This window comes from Tetrao urogallus (genome assembly GCF_951394365.1).
Source record: "Tetrao urogallus genome assembly, chromosome: 2".
Classification (NCBI taxonomy): domain Eukaryota; kingdom Metazoa; phylum Chordata; class Aves; order Galliformes; family Phasianidae; genus Tetrao; species Tetrao urogallus.
In genome coordinates this window covers 66,393,300-66,417,040 of record NC_136814.1, presented here as the reverse complement: position 1 = coordinate 66,417,040, position 23,741 = coordinate 66,393,300, and the positions used below count along the sequence as shown (strand labels likewise).

General features: G+C 36.5%; 1 protein-coding gene across 1 annotated transcript in view; it reads left to right on the top strand.

Annotated features, from left to right (window-relative positions):
- Positions 1-23,741, top strand: part of AFG1L (AFG1 like ATPase) — a gene marked incomplete at both ends in the record, with an annotated part of 60,224 nt that overhangs the window by 3,304 nt on the left and 33,179 nt on the right. Inside the window, 6 exon segments of the mRNA XM_079550357.1 lie at positions 308-370; positions 3,438-3,664; positions 14,178-14,229; positions 15,020-15,121; positions 17,523-17,653; positions 23,496-23,595. Of these exon segments, the coding sequence (XP_079406483.1) occupies positions 308-370; positions 3,438-3,664; positions 14,178-14,229; positions 15,020-15,121; positions 17,523-17,653; positions 23,496-23,595 (675 nt within the window).

Sequence of the window (23,741 nt, the reverse complement as noted above, 5' to 3'; positions counted from 1 at the left end):
TAATGAATTGACATTGGGCTTTTCAGTAGTCTTATGTGGATGCACAAAGTGCTTTTTCTCTGTGACACTGGAGTGTTTCAGAAGAAAACTAATATAAGCAAGTAACTTAGTATAACATGAAGATGTGAAACAGGAAGAGAGTTTTTGCAGTATAGAGAAGGCTGCAGGACTAGCATTAATACGTTGACTTACATTAGGCAATTCTTTCCTAACAGTTTCCTTGATACAAAACTGTATAAGGAAATTGTCTGGTATTCCTCTGCTATGTATTAAAATTTCTAAAAATTCATTTTCTTTATCTGTACAGGAATAGATTATTCTAGAAGCTGTAGTGTTGTGAATGATTTTTGCAGTCTGCTCCACAGTGCAGGTGAGAATGGAAGATTCACCTGCTTGTCTCTCAGTATAGTTTATCACTTGAGTAGCTGTCTTCAGTTGACTTTTCTTTAAAACTCATACATGCTTTATGTTCTCTTTAGGGTCTATGACTTTGCTCTACAGCGACACATTAGAATTTATTACTTACCATTTACTGTATGTCTCCCGGTGCCCCTTACCATATTTAAATCTTGGCATTCAGTATTATTTTAGGAGAACAGTGAGCAGTTTGTCCCACAACACCTTCTGTCATCACTTGCACAGTCTTCATCTCTGTCATCTGTTGATGACATAGTGTTTTATTCCCACTTTATTTCCACTTATGGTCAGCTGTGAGTACATGTAATCTGACACGGAAGGCATGCATGTGAGCAGCTCTGCTGCTATCCCTTGTCCAAGGCCAGAAAGGTAATGAGCCACAAACCCTTTCTTATCCCTAAACCAGCTTTTATTTTTGTTCTCCTAATCTCATGGTAAGCAGTGGGAATGCAGACTTTGCAGGGTAAGGCTGGACCCTTACATCAGACCTTTCGGAGCCATTGAGCTGTATGTGTTGTGAAGGCAGTCAGTAGTTTGGAGGTGCAAACCACACGACTGAGGCTGAGTTTATGTAGGAGTAAATATTTGGAAAAAATAAGATGAAGGTGAACTTTGAGAAATCATCTATCTGTTTCTCTTCCCATTATCTCCTTCTATTTGAATGCAGATGAGGTATTACTGACCCGTAATTGATAGATTTTCATCAAGATTGCTCTTAAAATTCTTTTTTCATCAGTTAACCCATTTCACTGCCTTAAGTAGATTTACAGTCTTATCTCTAAATAGGACTCTGAGAAAGCTATATGATTTTCTTTAGCCTTCTGTAAAGATGTTAGTGAAATTTTTGCAGTAACGGATGTTGAACTCAACTCTCTAGGTGATCTTTTTTCTGGGGATGAGCTAATTACTTTTAATTTGCAGCAGTAACTCAGTTCCTTTGGGGCAGGAGAATTTGGTATACTTATTGTCTACAGTTGTAAATATTGGCTGCCTTGTTTTGGAGAAACTGAGGTCTTTTCAGTTCTTTTGTTTTATAACCATATCCATTTTTAAAAATTTCACGCTTTTCTTGTGCCTCTCTGAGCGCTCTTACAACTTCTCTGTGGTTTGTGACCCATGGTATAACAAATACTAAATCACACATTTGTCAAGGCTCTGTTGTGTTCATACCTTTTATGAAATGTGATATGAAAACCAAAGTGTATTCTAGGATGGAACGTATCGCCATTGAGTAGAACAGGGTTGTTTCATGTGTGCTTATGTTTTTTGTACTTCTATGAGTATACGTTCTGTGATTCTATGATTCTGTACCTCAGAGTACTTTCTTCTTTCCTTACTCTCTCCCCAGTAGTTTTGTGATGATGTTTCACTGCCAGTATAGCCTTGGATTGATTGTTTTCTGCGGAGTTGCTTTTTAGATGGTCAATGTCCATCTCTAAAGTTCAGCTAACTATTCCCCCAAAGAACAATGCCTTGTTGCAATACATTCTATTTGGTGTACTCTGCCTTGCATTCTGGAGTGTGCAGCCTCCCCTCCTGATGATCTTACCTGCAAGCCCATTCTATGAAGTTCTCTTTACCCTACACAGATCATAGATGGAAATTCTGAATTGCACCAGATTGAGCTTCTGAGCCCTCTGTGAAACTCTGTTGAAAACACGCGTGTAGCTTAACTGTAGTAGTTATTTATTACCTACGGTTTTTTCTAGTTTTGTTTTGTACTTGCTCGAAAGTTATGTCACTTGCATCTAACTTTCCTACTTTATACAGACAACATTGTGTGACCTGATGACAGAGTGGTTGCTGCGATTTAGAACGTTTTTCCTCTTTCTACCAAACGTATTACATGGTCAGTGGGGAAGACTGTTGCTCTCACACTGTTCCTGAGGAGTTGATGTTGCCTCTCATTCATCACGATTTACCTTAAGCACGTTCTAAAATAAATAAATAAATAATCAGGATCTGCTTCTACTAATTCCAGTATTTTTTGTGGGCTTTAAAACTGTGTTGACTGACCTATGAATTTTGGGATTTGTCTTCTTAAATGTTAGAACCTTTCCAGGTTTTTTCCTAGTTTTTTTTTTTTTTTTTTCTCTGAACCTTGCTTACTATCCAGCAGGTCTCAAATCAAGCTGCTGGAGGCTGTTGGGTTGTTTGAGGAGCTTACCTTAAGCATTTGAGGATGACTTTCATTAGCTTGAGCAATGTTCAAATTCTTAAACATTCTCGTTAACTTTTGTCATCGATACATCTTGTGTTACTCGTGATAGTTCTTAAACTTTCAAATGATAACATAAGCAAAGAAGGCATTAAACATTTTCTCTCTGTATTCTTTTGTTAGATTTCTGATTTTAATGATTTAACAAGCCTTCTTTGTAAGACTTTATATTCTTTAATTCCTAATTATAGTATTATATCTCATTTTGTGCCTGTCAGTTGTGACTTTTTTCTTTTTAATCTAAACAGAATTCCTTGGCATGATCCTGTCTCTAAGTAGAAGATTAAGCCAGCAAAGTGAACTGTGGTATTTCAGGGTTTCAGAGTTCCTGTGCTGCTGACTGTGGTCTTTCACTCTTTAAACTTGCTTACACACAAAACTCCTGTTTTGGTCTCCTGTTTGCCGTCTCTTAAATTCTTTCTTTCAGCATGCCTCTTTCTAAACGATTCATCTGTTCAGAAAAATAATGCTGTCTGTCAGGGATTTTAAATGATTTTACCCCACCTTTGCAACAGGTATGTCAACACTTCCGACGGCTCGTTCAGCTTCCCTGCTGAGCACTGTGTGTATGTGCTTTTTATTAATAAAACTGTTAAAACATACTACTGAATGTATTTTGTAGTTAGTCGTGGATTAATGAAAAACAAAGGCATTAACACACTTGTGCAGCAGTCTAGGTAAGTAATGTATATCAGTCTTTGCATGAACTGTTAATGATGTTCTATGTTTACGATTTTAAGACATTTTTGATTTTAAGACTTTTTGAAACATTTCTATTAATAGTCTGTTTTCTATTTTACAGCATATGCAACTCAGGCAGCGGATGAAAAGGTGGTTCTTGGTACGCTTACGGATGCTAATTCTAGAGCCTTACTGGTTTGCAATGGACCTTTAGAACATTATGACTTCCTGATTAAGCAAGAAGAGCTGAAGAATGATGAACAGCAAAGAAAAGTTGTGCAGCACCTGCAAAAATTGCACGACAGTCTTAAAGGCTACAGGATCAGCTCAAAAAATTATCTCTCAAAGGTGAGGTTGATGATGATAAATATATTTTTGGAATTTATATTTTCTCATAAGAATGTGCTTAAAAATATATCAATGTATATCATTAACTTAGTCTTATTTTTGCACTGGGCCTTTACAGCTAAATCTTTCTTTGTATTTGGGTCTGCAACCCGATTGCATTTTTGGAGGTTTCTTTTCAAAACATTAATAAAAAATCAGGCTCACACCTGTTGTATAGTACATAGCAATGACTTCTAAGGACCTGATGTTTCAGTTCAGGAACTTTTCCCTGAAGTTTTTGGCACAGTATTTTCCAGAGCTACTGTGGCCGTACTTTTCATATCTTGTTCTCATGCTGTTATTTTCATGCTCTTGCTCTTGTGGCCTTGCACCTGCAAATTCTGATAGTGTTGTTCTCATGGGAAGTGGCTAGAACTGGTGTGAGAATGTTTAATCTTCCACTGCCTTCCATGTCTCTTGTTTTGTAGACTTTAGTTTATATACCTGAAAACCAAACATGGTGCACAGCAAGGTATGCAAGTTCTTAAATCCTAGATAAATATTAGTCAATAATATATGTGCTTAGAAGCAGAATGACCAGTGAATGTGCAGCTTGTGCACCAGATCAGTGTATTTCAGCATAAAGTCATAACTGGGGATGGGGGACAGAATTTGGAATTTGAGTGAGTCTCATTTGGAAAAAAGTATCATACTGGGAAAAAGCGTAGAAAAATACTCATTGCCATCATCATAATCTTTATCTTCCAGGCCTCTTGCACTGGGGAGACATCTCCCATATCAACAGCTTTACTGTTTGTTTGTTTTTTTTTCCCAGTCAGTCACTGAGAGTTTTTCCTTTTCTTTCTCTCTACTGTACTACTTTTGCTTTTTATTTTTTCAATAGCAATACATTGACTGTAACAGCTAAAGTTATGTCATCAACTACAGACCCTTTAATAAGTCTGTCAACCTCTCTCAGCATCTATTATACAACGCACTTCATCTCATGGGCATAGAACGATATGACTAGCTGTTGGACTGCATGTAGTTAGTAAATTTGCCATTGCAACCCCAAATTCTTCAATTACATGGCACAGTACTGTATTGTGTTTGTGTGATAACCCTACATGAGCTAGCATGAGATCAGAGGAGCCAAAACCTTCAGGGCACAAATACCTGTAAATGACATGCTGTCCTCTACCTTTTAGGTACCAAACCACAAATTGCCCCTCCAAGGCTCTTGCAAATTGTGTTAGCTTTGAGGAATGAAAAAATGCAGCAAACAGAATATTGCAGAGAGAGCAAGTACTATGCAAATGAAAATATGTGTTTCAAATAGCGAGGTACAGAGCCCTGGGTCTCAATACTCATTTACCAGCCTGCCTTCCATTTGCCTTGAATGTTTTAAATTTATACTTGTAGCTGTGTGTCATGTATCTGCTAATCATGCTTGACTGGGAATTCTACAAATGTCTTCCTGCCTTCTGACAAAAGGTAGCAGACTAGACACCTAGGAAGGAGTTCTTTTTTTGTTGTTGATGTACAGTGGGAAGAAAACTGAATGAGAGAAATTTCCAAGGAGCAGAAGTCAGAAACTTTGGAAAGAAAAACATGAGAATGATGAAGAACAGGGAGTGTTCTGAGTCAAGTGCTGAGGCAAGATTGATCTTAGAGATGGTTGCCTTGTCCCTGGAGACATTCAAGGTCAGGCTAGGCCAGGCTCTGAGCAACCTGATCTGGCTGTAGATGTTTCTGTTCATCGAAGGTGAGTTGAACTAGATGACCTTTAAAGTTACTTTCCAACTCAAATGATTCTTTGAAAGGAATGAGTCTTTGGAAGTTCTGTTTTGAAAAAAGTTAATAAAACTTTGAGCAGGGAGTTTGACCATACAGTCTCCTGAGCTTCCTTCCAACTTAAATCATTCTATAATTTTAACGTAGTTATGGTAATTGGAGTCCACCAATTGTTTGGAGAATAGTTTTGTCTCCTCCAACTAGTGGATTAGTTAATCTCAATACTAACCTTTTTATTTAGCCAGCTGGTGAAAAGAAGTGATTCTCTCACTATATTTAGCATTGGTGTAGTCTCACCTTGAATACTGTGTGCAGTTCAGGGCCCCTCAGTGTAAAAAAGATGTTAGCGTCTTGAGAAGCGCAGCATGGCTGGAAGACGTGTCCTATGAGCAGAGGCTGAGAACAGTTGAGTTGGCTCATCTGGAGAAGACCGAGAGGCAACCTCATTGCTCTCTGCAGGAGAGTATTCCCCTCTGAGGAGGAGAAGAGGGAGGTGCTGGGCTGTGCTCCCTGGTACAAATGGCAGGATGGGGATGGTACAAAGCTGTGCCAGGGAAGTCTCAGGGCATTAGGAAACATGTATTTACTGTCAGAGTGGTCAAACACTGGGACAGGCTTCTGTTATGGATGCCCTGTGCCTCTCTGTGTTCATGAGACATTGGGATAATGCTTTCAATAACATGTGTTAGCTTTTGGTTAGCCCTGGAGTAGTCAGGATGTTGGATTTGATGACCTTTCTGGAAAAAAAATTCAAAAGTTATTATCTTTGTTATTCAAAGCAATCTTATGGCTTGTCTATAAGATAATCTGTTTTCCTGTGAGTGTAAGGAGATCAGGCTGGATTCCTAAACCTATTTTGCTGGCCTGGCACAGACAAACTATTTCCATAAGCGTAATCTAACAGGCTATAGATTGACATTTGAAGGGTACTTAATGTATAAAGTTGCTTTTTATCAATACTGTACAGCATGAACTGTAAAAGAGGAAATTGCTTAAGAGAAAACCAGTTATTTGGCTTGCTCCTATGTAATCCTTTGGGCATAAAGCCAAACTTTCATTCATTTTCATTCTGTAGAAAAAATGTGACGAAGGTTTTGATCTTGCTGTCTAACCTGAGAATCAGTAGGCTAGCATTCTATCTTTCCTGGTTAACTGCTTTGGACATCTGGATATTCTTTTCTAAAACCTCTCCCTTTGAGAATAACTTAGAGAGCTGACTTGTTCACTGGAGTGCCCTGAATCATGGTGGTTGTGTCTTACAATGACTTTGTAGATAACTGCTATGTGGGCTTGTTGTTTACCATTTTTTTGATTGGAAACCATGAATAGTGAAGAAAACATCTACTGCAGACAACAAAGTGATACTAATCTTATTCTAATTACGAGATTGTGATGCTACTTTATCCCTGTAGCAGAGCTAATCACGACAAAGCCACCTAACTGACTTTCTCCAAAAAGGAAAAATTCAAATACCATTGTTTCAGGGTGTGAATGTGGGCTTCCTCTAATTCTGAAGGAATCTTTTAATTGTTTCAGTTCCACTTTTTAATTAAAAACTTCTAAAGTTCAAGTTTAAAGCTCTGTGATACTGGCAGCTAATGTCATCTTCACTGAGATGAAGCTGTAGAATTACTTGTTAATGTGACAAGTGATAGTGTAGAGGTTTTTCTTCTAGTGCTTGATACCTGTGTGGAAGACTTTAGAAGTTTGGGAACCAGATTAAGCTATGTGGTGTCATAGATCAGAACCCTGGGAAATGCAGAGAACAGTGAGTTTTGTGTAATTCTGTAAAGGCTTCTAGCCTGCATAAATATATTAAATCACAATTTGTGATGGAGAAGTAGTAATGTCCTTGTTTCTCTTCTGGTATTTTTGAGGATGTTAGTTGTCAATTGGTGTAGTTCCTTTTAAAATAAAGTCTTAAGCCAAACAATGTGGTTTAAGTTCTATTTCAGGACAGGTTTTGCTTCAGTGAAGTTGTAATCAACATCCTTAATAAAAGTTTTCCCCAGAGTCAGTTACAACAGAATAGTTTCTAAAATCATAGACAACAGGCACTATATCGGTTGTAGACAGTGATACCATGTGCTTTTCATGTGTCTGCATCTGTTGAAGAGTTTAAATAAGCCTTTGGACTCTCCTCTTGTGAAGACCTTTCACATTGTAGCTTTACGTGCTACAATACAGTACACTTGATCTTAGCCTAAAGGAAAGCGGAGGCACAGGTGGAAATCACTTGGCGAGATGTGAAAAATAACAAGGATTCTACAAGTACGTAGGTCAGAAGAAACAGGTAATAGATAGTGTACCCCCTCTGATAAACAAGAGGGGAAAACTGGCTTCAACAGACATGGGGAAGGCTGAGGTACTCGATGAGTTCTTTGTTTCCATCTTCACTGGCTGTCAGGCTTCCCATGCTTCACATGTCCCTGAACTTCAAGGAGAGGGTTGGGGGAACAAAATCCCTTTGTTAGAGCAGAGCAAGTTCAGAGATCAGCTCATGAGAATGTATGTGTACAAGTATGTGGGGCCAGATGGTGTGCATCCCACAGTCCTGAAGGCGCTGGCTGATGTGGTTGTCTAAGCCGCTCTCCATTATACTTGAGAAGTCATGGCTGTCAGGCAAAGTCTCCAGTGACTGGAAATAGGGAAACATCACTCTCATTTTTAGGAAAGGAAGAAAGGAAGACCAGTGTAACTACAGGCTGGTGAGCCTTACTTCTGTGTCTGAGAACATCATGGAGCAGATCCTCTTGGAAACTGTTAAAGACATATGTGAGATGAGTAGGTGATTTGAGACAGCTGGTGTAGCTTCATCAAGGGCAGATAATGTGTGACAAATCTGGTGCCTTCTCTGACGGAGTGCTGGCACTGGTGGACAAAGGAAGGGCAACTGGTGGTGTTTACCTGGACTTGTACAAGGCCTTTGACATGATCCCACACCACATCCTCATCTCTAAATTGGAGAAATACAGATTTGAAGGCAAGACTACTCAATGAATAAAGAATTGCTTGGATGATCACAACCAGAGAGTTCTTGCCTACAGCTCTGTGTTCAGATGGACACTGGTGATGAGTGACTTCCCCCAGGGGTCAGTCTTGGGACTGGTATTCTTCAACTTCTTTAGCAATGATTTTAGTGGGTTGAGTGTTGCAACTGGTGTGGCAGAAGAAAAGGATACCATCCAGAGTGACCTGGACAGTCGTGAGAAATTGGCCTGCATGAATGAAATGAGATTCAACAAGGCCGAATGCAAGGTGTTACACTTGGGTTGGGGCAATCTCAGATATGTGTATAGACTGGGAGAAGAATTCATTGAGAGCAGTCTTGGGAGCAGACTTGGGAGTCCTGGTGGATGAAAAGTTGGGCATGAGCCAGCAGTGTGCACTTGCAGTCTGGAAGGCCAACTCCATCCTGAGCTGCATCACAAGAAGGGTGGCCAGCAGGGTGAGGGAGGTGATTGTCCCTCTCTGCTCTTGTGAGGCCCTGTTTGGAGTACTGCATTCAGACCTGTGGCTCCTGACATAAGAAAGATGTGAAACTGTTGGAGTGGATCCAGGGAACGGTCATGACAATTATCAAAGGATTCCCCCTGCACGGATTGATGGACTTGTTTAGCTTGGAGAGGAGAAGACTCTAGGGAGACCCAATTGCAGCCTTCCATTACTTGAGGGGATCTTGTAAACAGGAGGGAGACTGACTTTAACATGGGCAAATAGAGATAAAGGGTTTAAAACTTTTATAAAAGAGATGAGTTTTAGATTAGATGTTGGGAGGAAATTCTTTACTCGGAGGGTGGTGAGCCACTGGTGCAGGTCCACACAGGCAGTGGATGCCTCATCTGTAATGACATTGAAAACCGGGTTGGATGGGGTCCTGGGCGGTCTAATCTGATGGGTGGCAAACCTCCCTATGGCAAGGGGGTTGGAACTTGGCAATCTTTAAGGTCCCTTCCAACCTAAGCCATTTTACTCTATAGATGTTCAGTTTTTTAATACAAGGGCTGGCATTTTTTTAAACTTAATATTTTTAATTTAATGGATTTAAACAAAACACTTGATGTATTTTAAGTTGAAAAATTCTTGCAAATGAAAAAACTCTTTAATCAGTTACACATAGTGGCTTGAGTTCGTGCTTTTTTAGGTTTCTTGACAGTAACCAACTACTTTTAGTATGGAATCCGTGTTGAAAAGATTCTAGTGGCAGCCTTTTAAAACTATTAAAAAAAAACAAAAGACAAAAAAAGTGCTGCACAGCATCTCAATAATTTTTCCTCGTTTTTGGCAGAGAATGTGGTAAGAGGTGAATGTGAAGAAAAGGGGAAAAAAAGAAAAAAGAAAAAAAGAGGAAAAAGAGATGGTAGGAAAATAGTTATTTCTCTTCTTTGGTCTGATACTTATTGCCTGTTACAGAAATGCAGAAGTCTCTTCAGAAATGAGTAATTCCAGAACTACAAACTTACTGCATTTATAAATGATTAAAATAATGTCTGCTTTGACTGTAATTTTTTGTCTCCTTTTATTCACTGAAAGCACAGTAAAAGTAGGATTAGGGAACAAGTACTGACAGACAATAAAAGCATATCGTTATTTACCTGAGGGACTTGCATCACCTGGTAGGCAAAGCCTTTATAAAATAAGCAGTTTTGGGAAAGAAAAAAGCCAACAGCCATTTCCTTTATGATAATTAAGCTATATATGTCTTATTATATGTTTTTGGACATCAGCTTAGAATAAATCTAAGGGGGGAAAAAGCAATTAATCTGTTGCTGCAAATCAAGTATGCTTCTGTTTTTCAGAATTATTACTCAAATGTGAACAATGACTTTGATCTTCAACTTGGTGAAAGCATGGCCTTGTATGCTGAGATATTTTGAGATCCTCTGAATTGAAGTTCAAGGCCATAAGAGTTTCCACAGATGTTTCAGATCTCTAGCTTTTCAAAATAATACCAATTGGGGCATCTTAAGAGTTGTTGAGTTGCTGTGCTAATGACTTGAAATAAGCTCAATTATAAGTGAGGTCATGTTTTGAAAAGAGGTATGAACAATAGTAAATGCCATCCAAGACCTTGAAAATGTCTTCAGCTACAACAGCAACCAAAAAAGAGGTCTGAAGGAGTAGGAGAAAGAGGCAGTTAGTGTTTTGTCTTTGTTTTTTGTTTTTAAAGAAAGTGCTGTCTGGATACTTCTCCCTTGAATTTTGTGTATTTTAATTAACCACCATAATACATGGATTTTCACCTAAAAGTTTCCTAAATTGGTGCATGAATATTCCCAGGAAATCAGTTGTTTTTTTTTCTTTGGTGCATGAGGCAGGCTGTATGGGAGAAGATGGGAAGACGATGCAGTTTGTTAAATACACTGAAGAAAGAATAGAATCTGTAGGGAGAAGGAGATATTTTAATGAATATATTTCCTGAGATAGGATGCTGATTGATTAAAGTGAAGTTTGAATGAAGATAAATGTGACATGATGGAATCAAAGCAAGGCATTCCATTTTGAAACAGAAACTTATAACACATTTTGAAAGCAAAGGAGGGAATTCCGTAAATCTGGGAATACTGTCCTTTTTTCTTCTGTAACTGTAGATATTCTAGAGTATGTATAATTTTCAAAAAGAAAAGTTCCTATTGTAAGCACGTTCTAATGGTAATGAAGCTCAGTGAAGCAATGAAGTTATGATTTCTTTGGTTATTGGAAAGAATGTTACAGTAATTAAGAAACCTGGAGGACTTTGGAGTATTGGCATGTTTCTGAGGATACACTTATTTAAAAAAACGTGTGGCAGAGCATTCAAATCATACATTTAAAGATGTCTGAATTCTCCCCTTCAAAGTCAAATTCTCTGCATTCCTTAAAGTCTTTCAGTTTTGTATATTTTAAGTGTAAGTATTAATGTTCTTACATCTTTTCACTCCTGCAAAAGAAAATTTGATGTAAATTAATTAAACATGATTATATTAAAACCTTGACGATACCTCACTCAGGACAGTAGGGAAGTCTGAGGGGTGAGGAGAAGCACAGGGACTTACTCTGTTTTCTACATCACCTACTCTTCTTCCTTCTCTCCCTGAAATACACAAATCTACTCCTAATTTAGGAGATCTGAATTCTCCCTCCTATTTGTTCTTTAGCAGTGTGTGCTTCAGTGGAGCCAAGATCAGTCTACTGCTTTCTTCATTCCCATGCTCGCTTTCTTACCTTCTTACTGTGGTGTCCAGTGAGCCAACACTAGACATTTTTGTGGATTTTATCAGATTTTATCAGAAATACTAGTTACTTTTTTGTGCTTCAGGAGGTGCATGCAAATCATTAACTGGAGCAGTGGGGAATAAAAAGTAAATCATATGAGTTCATATGGGATAACTTGAAACCTGTGGAAGTTTTTGTTTCAATACTGGAAATCTATATAACAAGTTTTCATATATCTGTTGTATTTTTTAATAAGAAAAGGTAAATCAGAAGTCTGGAAGATAAATATTTTTATATACTATATATATATTTATAGTTCATATATGTATATAAGTAAATATACATATAGAGATCCATATAACCTATGCATGTATAAATAGATATACATCTTTAGTATTCTACAATATCTGAGAGGATTAAGAAAGAGAATACCCTAGGTGGCAATAGTGTCACTTCTCTCAGAATTGAACAAAAGACATTTTGCTTGAAAACAAAATACTTCCTACAGATGTCTTTAATTTGCTTGAAGAGGATTTACTTTTAGAGTTTATCAACTTCAGCAAATTTATTCAGATCTGCCACAGTACCTCTCATTTCTTTTATACCTCATTTTTTTTAAGGACTGAGGGGCTGAGTCATGACTTAGCATCTGCCATCTTCTCAGAGAACTAGTTCTATTTTTCTAAATCAATCAGGAGTTGAATTAGACTTTCTTGAGCCCAAGCCATTTTATTTATTTCCTTTAGTGAAACAAAACAAACAAAAAAGTTGCCTGTAATGTTTTCTAGAAGTGGTAAATATTGGAGAAAGCATAAAACATTCTTAAAAGTACACATTTTAAGAACATTAAATGTAATCAATGAGCATACTGCAGTTTGCAAAAGGATGTAAAGATAGGCCTTATGGCCTGTTCTACTTGTATAATCTTGACGGAGACAAGTAAAGCACTGATGTATTTTCCCAGTTTTGTCATTCTTTGTACATCTGCAAACCACGTTAACACTATCTTTTTAATTGTTAAAAATGTGTTATTTATCTCAAAATTAAGACATTCTTACAAATGTCTCTGATACAGAGTTTTTTTTCTATTTCCCCTTTTTTCACTATATAACTTTGAGAATTAGTTTCAGTGAGTGTGAGCTCTTAAGTAGTGTACAAAGAAATATCCATGTCAATTAAATTGTCTTGCAGAGCTTTAGAGGCACTAGCAAGTAGTTGCAGCCATGTGTATTAATGGAACTGATTCAGAACATCTGAAACCCTCTTCAGCCACAGACTGATGATACACATTTTTGTTTCCCTCTTAATGCAGCTCTAAATTAAATCTGTAAGTGGATCTTATGTATGAGCTATGGTTGCACACTTTCAGAACAAATACTGTAGATCTGAGACATTATCTTTCTACTTTGTTCATACATTTTCTTCCACATTGAATTAGTGTTTTGCTACTCGTTTCTTTAAGATGGTGTTGTGTTCTGTAAAGCGCTTTAGATTGAAGTTCTTCAGCAATTACTCAGCTCCAAATGAGACCAGAGGGTTGTGATTTTAATTTTCCTCAGTTTTTCCTTAGTTTGTATAGCTCAGAAAGTGGAACAATGTAACGTAACTTTATGCTGTAGTGTGATGATTTTTGTGGGTATTGATTTGATGAGAATTCTTTAAGATGTACAAAATTTTAGAAACTCTTTCCTTTTGGAGTTTTAGGTGGAAGTGGCTGTGCAATATTGGAATGGGGGAGGACAGTTTCAAATTGAAACTATTCATAAAAATACATATTTGAGTAAAACAGAGAAAATATCAAGTGTCTTAACGTATGTCTTGAGTTGCATTAAGAGATTAAATATTCTTAACCAGTGTCAGTTTGAGATGAATTCACTTGTGAAAATAATTAGTAAAATGCATACTTTGAATATAAACTTATACATATATGACACATTTTTACTGTGCTTCTGTTGATTTTTAAGTATGTTTAAAACAGGTAACTGCATTTAAGATTGAAAGTGGAGAGGAAGAAAGGGGACCTGGAATATTCATCGACTTTATCTTATGGCTTTTCTAAATTCTAATGGTTTAAACCTAAAGCAGAGCTGGTATATGGAACCTATACCTGCAAGTACAATAGTACTGCTTAATTTTGCATCATTTTTTCTAGGTCTGTTTGTTCAAATGACTTTATAAGAGTTTGTTTTAATCATGATGTACTGGGACACATTTAATAATTTTGTATGTGTTCTGGTTTAAAAAAACGAGAAAAAAAACACATGTACCGTGACTTAGGATAGAAATACTTTCATGGTGATTAAAAAAGAAAAAAAGGATGGGTATTTGCCTCCCTCCTCTTTTTTTTTTTTTTTTTTTTTAATTCCCTCAAATACATCATTAGATAGCATACTAATTCAGAGTTAATAATTTATTCAAGGTTATACTTTGCTGGCTATTCCTGTTCAGGTGGTTACATGTAGCCACTTGATTAATTGATCACAGCTATGTGCTTGCTTTTATTATGCTCCATGTTTGTATTTATTGTTCTCCTCTTGATTTGCAGCTCTTTGCAAAAAACAAACCTCCGAAAGGTCTTTATGTCTATGGAGATGTTGGTAAGTCTCAGCTGCATCAGTTTCAGTGAAATTTTGTCTTAATACATGTTTATTCACATTGTAAAGTATCTAAGAGCCTGAAATTTATGTAGCATGATTACCTTAGTGAATGTTCTGGGTTTATTTTTCTTCTGTATTATGATGTTAGTTTATGGAATGGAATAATAAAATGGCTTGGGTGGGAAGGGATCATAAAGTCCTCTGAACTCCAACTCCCTGCAGTGGGCAAGGTTGCCCCCCACCAGATTGGGCTGCAGGAACCTGGCCTTGAATCCCTCCAGGGGTGCAGTTAATCTAATGGCAGTTAATGCAATTAGATTTAGAAGTTTGGAAGCTATTGAATTGGACTGCTTTACCATGTGTATTTTTTTCCAGTGTTACCCACTCTCTATTATTTAAGAATGGGGAGCCAGGGAGGGAATTTATATATTATAATTGCAGAATACAGAACAAAACAGAATAAATACAGAATAAAACAGTACTCACTTTTCAAACTGAGATAATAAGGATGCAAATGGAGGCATTTCTGCAACCTTTTTGCAAACCCTATATAGATCAAAATTTTAAATAGAAAAATAACAGTCCAGTTGTTCTGAGCATTTGAACGTAAAACAGAACCTTTCTTCCCAGTCTGGCCTTGTACTTATTCAGTGTACTTATTCAGTGGTTATTCAGTAGTTTCATTATTAAAAGCTAATGAACAATCATTATTGTAATCAGTATGTAACTGTTCTTAAATTAACTACCTGTTCGATGGGGGTTTTTTTGTTTGCTATTTCTTTATTTGAAGGCACAGGGAAGACAATGGTGATGGACATGTTCTATTCTCACTTAGAAGTAGAAAGGAAAAAGAGAGTCCATTTTCATGGCTTCATGCTGGATGTGCACCAGAGTAAGTGAAGATACTGATATTTACAAGAATTGTATGAAAAACTATTAACTGTGAAAAAGCCTGACTCATTCTCTTATGTATATTATTCATCATACAGTGTAATTTTCTTGAAGTTTTTAAACAAATGAAATAACAACAACGAAAAAAAGAGTAAATTAGAAGGTTTGGTCATTGTTTGTCATACCAGATTGGATGCTAACTGTATACTATTTCTCAAGTATCTTTTCAAATACTCTGATGTTCTGCATACCTGATTGTATAGAAGACTGCATGTGTATTTAAGGATGATATAATAAGGATCGAATCCTTATCTGAATAGTCTCTGGTTAATTACTTGGCTGCAATCTAAAGAGAGCACCTGCTGAAATAGAATGATAAAGTACAAAGCAACACGGTGATATCAGAAAAAAAGGACAGATAAATGTAAATGTGATATTGTGGTTTTTTTTTCACTGGATCATGATTCAGAGGCAAAGTTTGTGCTTCAGAGAAATGGACTAATTCTTCCAAGACTTGTGCAATATTTGTCAAGTTGTCACGTTCATTCATTACTGCTTGGCTCCATATTTCTTTTCACATCAGTCTGGGAAGATTTTAGTTTTTATGAAAAACAAAACAACCGTTGCTATGTAATGTTTTGGGTTTTAATAGCACTTAGTATTTGTTGTGTCGCTAAGGAATAGGTTGTGCTCCTTACAGACCAAAAGAAAATTCAGCTGAGTGAAGAGAACACGTGTGGGGAATGAATAGATAAGTTAAATCATAGATAATCCAGAATTTGCCTTCTCTTTCTCTCACTGTTTTGGGATATTCATTCTGAAGGAAAGAGTCAACTCATAGTGATAAACGTAGTCTTTCTGAAACTGGATCGTATGAATGCAAGACAAATGGTGCAAAAAATGATAGGAAATAATGGAAAAGTATAAAATATGGGCTAATGCATCTTCTCTCATTTGGTGCTTTAATTAAAAATTTTAAAAAAGCATAACCTAATTTATTTGTGGGAATAGGTTTACAAAGATTGTAGAGGAGAGGACTGTATTAACAGAAAATGATCACAAAAATAAATGGTGATGGAACTCTGTCATGACAGAGGGAGAAGAAAAACTAATGCATTTGGATAATGACACTGACTATAATAATAATGTACCATATGAAACGTTAGCAAATAGAAGTCTGTTTCCTAAGGCCCCGTTAAAGGCAAATCTATAGCAATGAATTGATTGTGTAATTGCTGAAAAAGAGCATTATGTAAACTGTTTTTTTAACAGTTGTGTATATAAATAATTTTGATCTGTGTAATTTGAATAAGCAATAACTAAATGAGGTATAAATGCCAACAAGAATGAGAAATGTTCTGGGTTGGTGAACTTAGCAAAATTGATGATAATCAGTTTTGGGAAAATAGAAGGAAGGTGATCCTAAGTTTCAGAATTTTTTTCTGACAGAATGAACAAGGTGCTTTTTGCTGCATGGAATATAGGTATTTTAAAAGCTGCTTCTGTTTCTAAAATGTATGACTTTAAAGTACTGTGAAATTGGTTACGTGTAATGGTACAATTTACAAATATTGTGACAGCAGCATTTTTCTTGGAAAGCTTTCACTGGTGTAAAGAAGCTCTGCTCTTTTGACTGCCCTTCTGTCGTCACTGGGTCACTGTTGAGATTTTCTTTTTCCATTTCTTGTTTCTTGTATTTTTAACAAAGCCAGCTTCTTACTGTAGGACCTTGGTTTGCCAAATGTCTTTGTGTAGGCAGATGGAATGCAGTCCATGACATATTAAAGTATGTATTTAATAATCTTATTTGATATTTCAGTGTTACCTTGTTTACATTGTAAAATATAATTGTATTGCTTTGTCTGAGTTCTTGTAACTAAGTATATTATACTTAGTATATATAAGTATATAAGTGTATATAAGTACATTCTAAGTATATCTCCAGACCAGGCAATGCACAGAGCTGTGTCGTGGATTTGGAAACTGTAAGGGTTTTTCATATTCAGCAGATTAAGTCATAAAATGCCAAATTATGAAGTGAAACTGCAGCTAAGCTTATGAATTGGAGCAAGATAAAACTGTAATTTGGATCAGTTTTTAAAATAAAATATAAGTGTTTGATATTAGTGCTCAAGGGTTCATAGTTTTTTATTTTACATATTTCTAAGCAAGAAAATATAAATCACAGAGTCTGTGTGGTTTTACTGGTTACCTGATGTGGTTGCAAACTTAGCAGTTTTGCCCTCTCAGAGTTAGATGAAATTTGAAGTGTGTTTGTTGCTTTGTTTTTCCTGGCTTGAATCACCTTTTTATTTGATAGCTAAATAATTTTGTTTTCTGTATTTTAGAATATTTTAGAAGACATAAGAAACACTTTATTCACTTATGTTTTATCTACTCAGGAATACATCGCCTTAAGCAGAGCTTGCCTAAAAGAAAGCCGGGATTTATGGCCAAATCATACGACCCAATTGCACCAGTAGCAGAGGAAATAAGTGAAGAAGCATGTCTCTTATGTTTTGATGAATTTCAGGTAAGAAATCAGAGATAAATCCTTGGTTTCAAGGGAAACTTCACACAATTATTTTTAATCTACAACTATGGTATTTGTTTTTAGTAATATTATTTGAATTACTGGCCAGAATTGAACTGGGGAAGTTCAGAGGTGGAAGGCATTTCACAATTTTGAAGGTGATGTTTTTGTTTTTTTTTTTTTTTAGGAGTCGGCTACATACGTGCCCCCTTACAGTCCTTTCACTTTCCCACTGTAACTACTGTTCATGCTAGCGAGTAATTCAGATTGTGGTGAGAGGCTTGTGAGTGCTTCAGGGCAGGAGCTGTCATCTTAAAATGAGTCTGTGCAGCACCCAGGCCAGCAGTGACACGATAGAAGCTTCAGGTGCTGGGTCTTTGCTATGTCTCACAGAGTGGAACGAAATGGTTTCACTGTCATTAAGGATATGGAAATAATATTTCAATTTCAATCTGAATTCCTTCCTAGAGTTACTGGAGCCTCTGGCACATCAGTGTCAGGTTATGTTGGCATAATCTACTTTAGGGAAAATTTTATTGAATTAAATATGAAAAGTAAAAAAATGAAATGATAAAATTCATCTTTGCACAAACTCACTTGATTATTTCAATTGTTTTATGTGACTTGTGAATTCCGTTCTAAGGACATGTCACAAATTTAAGCATAGAGTTGCTTTATAATTTTTTTTGGAGAGAAGAGGTATATTTAGCAGCTCAATTCAGAAATCTCATCTAGAAACTACAGGGGAAGATGAGAACAGGTCCATGTTGTTCAAATCACCACTTATCAAAAGAATAATCAATTAACTATAAATTTTCTGCATTACACTCTTAATATGTAACTGAAAGGATAGAACAATTTTAATCTCCTAGGTACTACATATAGCTTGTGCACTAAGAAAGATTTATGATCAGCTTCCACAATGGGGATTTTTGCAGCCATTCAGTACGTGTTTCTGTTTTGTTACTTCTGCATTTTGCATCAAGGAATAATCATTAAACCTGTGGTTTCAGAATGTGTGGAGTCATTGCAATCTCAGTTGAAAATGTTTAATAAAAAGTTGTATTTGAGTTATATTTTTGCAGGGTCTCAGCGTGTTAAAAGAACACTTCTCATTGTTAAATGTGTTTTGTTGGAGTATGTTCTCTAAAACATGTTAACATCAGGAACTTATTCAAATCATTATACCAAAGTTCATTGCCTGCCTCTCAGCTAAAGAGCTGCAGGTTCTGTTTTGTTCTTTGCTTTTGACTTTGTTTGTTTGTAGTAAAATTTATAACAACCAAGTTTAGAAGGAAATGTAAATTCTAACTGCAGCTCTCATGAATTTTTCTTAAAAAAAAAAAAAAAAAAAAAAAAAAAATTCTGAACAGTTCACTAGCATAGACACATTTGGGCATATCTGCCTGTAGCCATGTGATATCTGGTGCTAGCAGTTCAAGGAGGAGACCGCTGAGGAGAGATGTATAGTGAACATGCCCTTCTTTCCTCTTGTCAGAGACTCACTCATCTTTTCAAGTTCTGTGCTTGCACATGTGAACAACTTGTGAACTCATTCATAGACTGAATAGTGCGTGGTTTAATTTGAGTTTTGATGGTGCGTGTTTTCATCCTCAGCTTTTATTAAAAGTGTTTTTTTCCTTATTTCAAATGCTGCTATTTGATCATTTGAGATGTGTTTTATCTAGCTGAGCTAGAACACTGGGCTTCCAAAACTCATAGAATGAAATAAAATACAGAGACAATTGTGTTTACACTATGCAGAAGTGGGAAGATTTGAAGTGGGGTGGGGAGAAGTGATATATTCTTGTGATATATCATTTGAAAGGTTTCACAGACGCGTTTTTGCTAACAGTAGCACCAATATTAAGTGTAAGCACCTGCTTTTCTGTATAAATGCCCAATACTTTCATATACTGTTGTTCTGCATTTACATACTGTCTATCATCTTGCTGTATTCCCAGAGACTCTGGTGATTTTGTTTTCAAGTTGTTTCTCTGCTCCCCCTGCTGACTTGGTCGAGGTACAGCAACCACTTCAGCTGTAAAAATCACTTCGTGTTTTATAAGTGGATCACAGTTGGGAAAATAAATATATTTCAGAGTATATTTCTTGGACTCTGCATTATTATGCGATACTTTTAATGAAACTATTTGTTGTTGATGCACTAATGGTCAGAATCCATGGATTTCTTGGCTGATCTTCTGTAGCATGAGATGCTACTCAGGCTCTTCCTACTGAAGAGGAGTCGCAGAGCGTATAGAAGGCCCTGAATTTGCAATGAGAAACCTTCTGTTTAAAAACTGTTTAAGTGGTGCAGTGGCTGGAAGAGCAGTTCACGGAGTGGCAAAATTAACATTGGTAGTCTAACTCTGGACTTTCTCTGCTGATTCCTCCAGTGAAATCTGTCCATTATTGCCACTACAACTGATTCAGTCATATTTAAAGAATTGCTAGATTAAAAAAGAAAAAAAACAAAACCCAAGCAAACAAGTAAAAAAATGCAGCTCGAACCAATCAAATAAAAAAATCTGGACAGACAGATCATATGCTGATCTGACTTGCAGGCAAAGCTGCTGTCTGTTTTGACATGTGGGAGGTCGGGTTGGGTCGTTTGTTGGCAAAACGCTCGTGTGTTGAAGAAATCTCAGAAACACTTCTGAGATTTGTTTGAAGCATTTCAAGTGTCTTTTCTGTGGTGGGGGGGAAGGAGAATAAGCTGGGTTGATTTTATAAAACTGAGGTTGTGAATTCCCCCTTGACGGGAGGCTAAAGCAAACCGGAAGTACTCTGAAGTACATCATTGTTGCCTAAAGAAACCTCAAACAGGTTTTAGTTGCTTGACTAATTCAGTTCAAAAGTATTTCAGTACGCCTTGAGGTTGATTTTTGTCTTCAGATGTATTGTTGTTTTTTCTTTTTTTAAATGTTATTTTTTGCAAACTCTTTGTGGTAGAGCCAGGCCATTAGACGTGGCATTAAGCTTCTGACCATTCTGAAGCTGGTGAAGCATCAGCATCCACCTGAGATACAGTCTCTCAGGTTGTTAAAATTGTGCTGCTTCTTACTGACCTTTATCATGCCAGTGTGATAGAAATGCTAGACCTTTTTCTTTTAGCCATTCTAAAAACACGTCCTCACTTGAAAAACAACAGAAAAAAAGCCTCAGAGAATGAATCCATTTGTAATTACGATTTTCATGTTTCAAAATGCAGACATTGCCCAATATAACGAGACTAGTCATTGTTTAGTGATCAGGTAACTATACACTGGTAATCAGAAGCACTGATTTTACCTTTTGACTGTAAACTGTGACAGTTAGTATTGGTGAAAAATAATCCGTACTTCTGCTGAATGGTGACAGTGTTAGTATTTATACACCATCAGTACCACTTGGACTTAAACCAAGCTACAATTTAGGGAGTTTTTTACTAACATAACCTGCATGCTATTAAAAGCCTTTAATAAAAATTAGGCTCTTATTTTTGTGCTAATACTAATTACTGGTAATGCATGCTTATGTTTATCATTCATTACATGGAACTATACCAATCAGCGGATGACTGAGTCTTGAGCACTTACACATGTAAATTAACTCTTAGTGATTTTAGTGCTTTTTATATTTTTTAATTCATGTAAGTGAGCCACAGTAGAAAGCAACACGGGGTCATAAAATTTATTTTTCTTCAATGTTAATGAAATGTCTCCGTTCTCTCCATTACCGGGCATTCCTTGCTGCTAATTTGTAGCCTTTGCTTCTGTTCCACCAAGTAAGGATTGCAGGATATGGAAAAAACGTAAAAAATGACAGTGGTTAATTCCTGCCAGCTAGTTGCTTTGGCTGGTAGAATTCTTCCCTTACCAAAGCTCTATTAGTTCAAAAGAACTTAAATTCCAGAATTCCAGAAATTCCATTCCAGAAATGGAATGAAAATTTGCATTCCAGTTCTCAAAATGGCTCTGGCTTTTTGACAGAGCTTAAGGAGTTTGGTTTTCTTTTGTAGTATAGTGTGGACACCAGAATTTAGCATGAAACAACAGTTCTCATTAATAAGAGAATTTTATTCACTGTTTTCTGTCATGCAAACACTAACATTTTTTCCATTTTGTTTTCTAAAGGTAGTGTGCCTTAGAGTGTTTTCTGAACACAAATTTGTTAAAAAAAATAATTTATAACATGGATTTTTAAAACTTGCATCACAAAGCAAACCTAAGAGCCAAGAAATTCATTTACCACTAAAATGCGTGTGTTGATTTTGTATATTTTGAAGACAAAAGGGAAAATTCCTAAAGTCTAATATTTAGAAGAAATAAATTGTAGGTGGAAGCATCAACAGCTGTGACTCACTACATGTTCCTAAAACTTAGTGATGAGAGAGATACAAATCTAAGAAGTGTGTTACTGATCATGTGAAATGGTTTGGTTTTGAAAAAGAGAAAAAAAATCCATATTAATGGATTCCATGGAAATAAATAAAAGAAATCTTTGGGAGAAGGAAATTGATATTTACATACATTTCCTTAGGAACTTTACTGCTTCCAGTCTAGTTGTGAGAATCACAGCCTCATTCTTTTTCTGTCTCTAACGTAGAATTAATTTGTTTTGCTTCTCAGATAGGTGTGTTAGAATTTGGGAGCGGGGATTCGGAAAAGTGCAATACTGATCAGTCTTTCTGTAGCTTGCATTACCATTGCCGTGTTCATATCTAAACTGGCAAAAGCATAGCAGTGCATCGATCTGTAATCAGCACGTATAACTGCCAGCTGACCACCGCCTTTTTATTTCCCCAGCACTGGGGTCTGTGGTAAGTCAAAATGCAACAAGTGTCTATATATCAACGAAGGAGAAGGCAGAAGGAACAAGAGCTTAATGATCGCAGAGGTGATTTACTTAATAGGACTGCTAATTTCAGCTGCTGAACACCTGCAACATATAAATTGCTGTTGTAACAATGTTATGTTTTTTCAATCTGTTTGGACAAATTTATTCCTTTCTTTCATTTGTGTAGAATGGTTGCTGTTTGGCATTCCTTTTATTTCTTGATACTGTAAAGCAAGTTAGTTCAGCTAAACTTAGATATTGAAAGAAATTTTACTTTATTGCTTATTGTTTAGGCTTTTTTATTTCAGTATTGCCTGTCCCACCCCTTTTTATTTTCTGTTAGTGTTTTCTGCCTGAAGGTTAGAAGAGGCTGACTGTGCTGGAAGTGACTGCCGTGCCTTTTGATTATTCATGGACAGTAATAGAAGGCACTTAAAAAGAACAATGAAATTGCTTATTTTTGTGATGGGCCATCTGTTGAATTGTTTTTTGCAACAATCACACAATAGTATCTATGTCATATCATTCTATTTTCAACAGCAGCTGATTATGTATAGTTGGCTCCTTGTCTTTATTTCTGAAGTCCCATGACCATTTAAATTCACCTCTGCAAACCTTTGCCTCAAAGGTAATAGAAATGTAAAACAGCCGGTGTGTATTGTCTTTGTTTTCTGGTTTTTCTTTTTTTCCGTGTTGTTTCCAATTGATTAGGTCTCTTAAATGTTTAGATCTGTTTTCTGTGTTTCCCACCTGTAGTTTTATAATAGAAGTTAACATGGAATCATTTAGCAATCGGTAGAGATATGGTGGAGTTCTGTAATAAAAAGCAGGCAAGTTTTGAAAGGCTGTGGTACATTCACTGCTTATTAATTATCCCTTTTATTTTTTCCCACCAAGCAATAATTAGAATCTTTCTCCATGGCTTTCACTAACAAGCATTTTTCCTAGCAATAAAGCCACTCGCAAATCTATTGCGGCAGAAGCTGAAAGCAAGACAAAACAAATGTGTTGTCTTCCGCAGGTCACTGACATTGCTGATGCCATGATTCTGAAGCAGCTTTTTGAAAACTTGTTCCAAAATGGGGTTGTCGTTGTGGCAACATCTAACAGGCCGCCAGAAGGTAAAAACAAACATGCTACTACTATTAACCAGGTACAGTTAATCTCAGTATCTTACAGAAAAATCTTGTAAGAATGATATGTTATTGAATATATATTAATGAACTCACTAGCCTTCAAAAATCTGAGATGCCCCAATTTGTCTCCT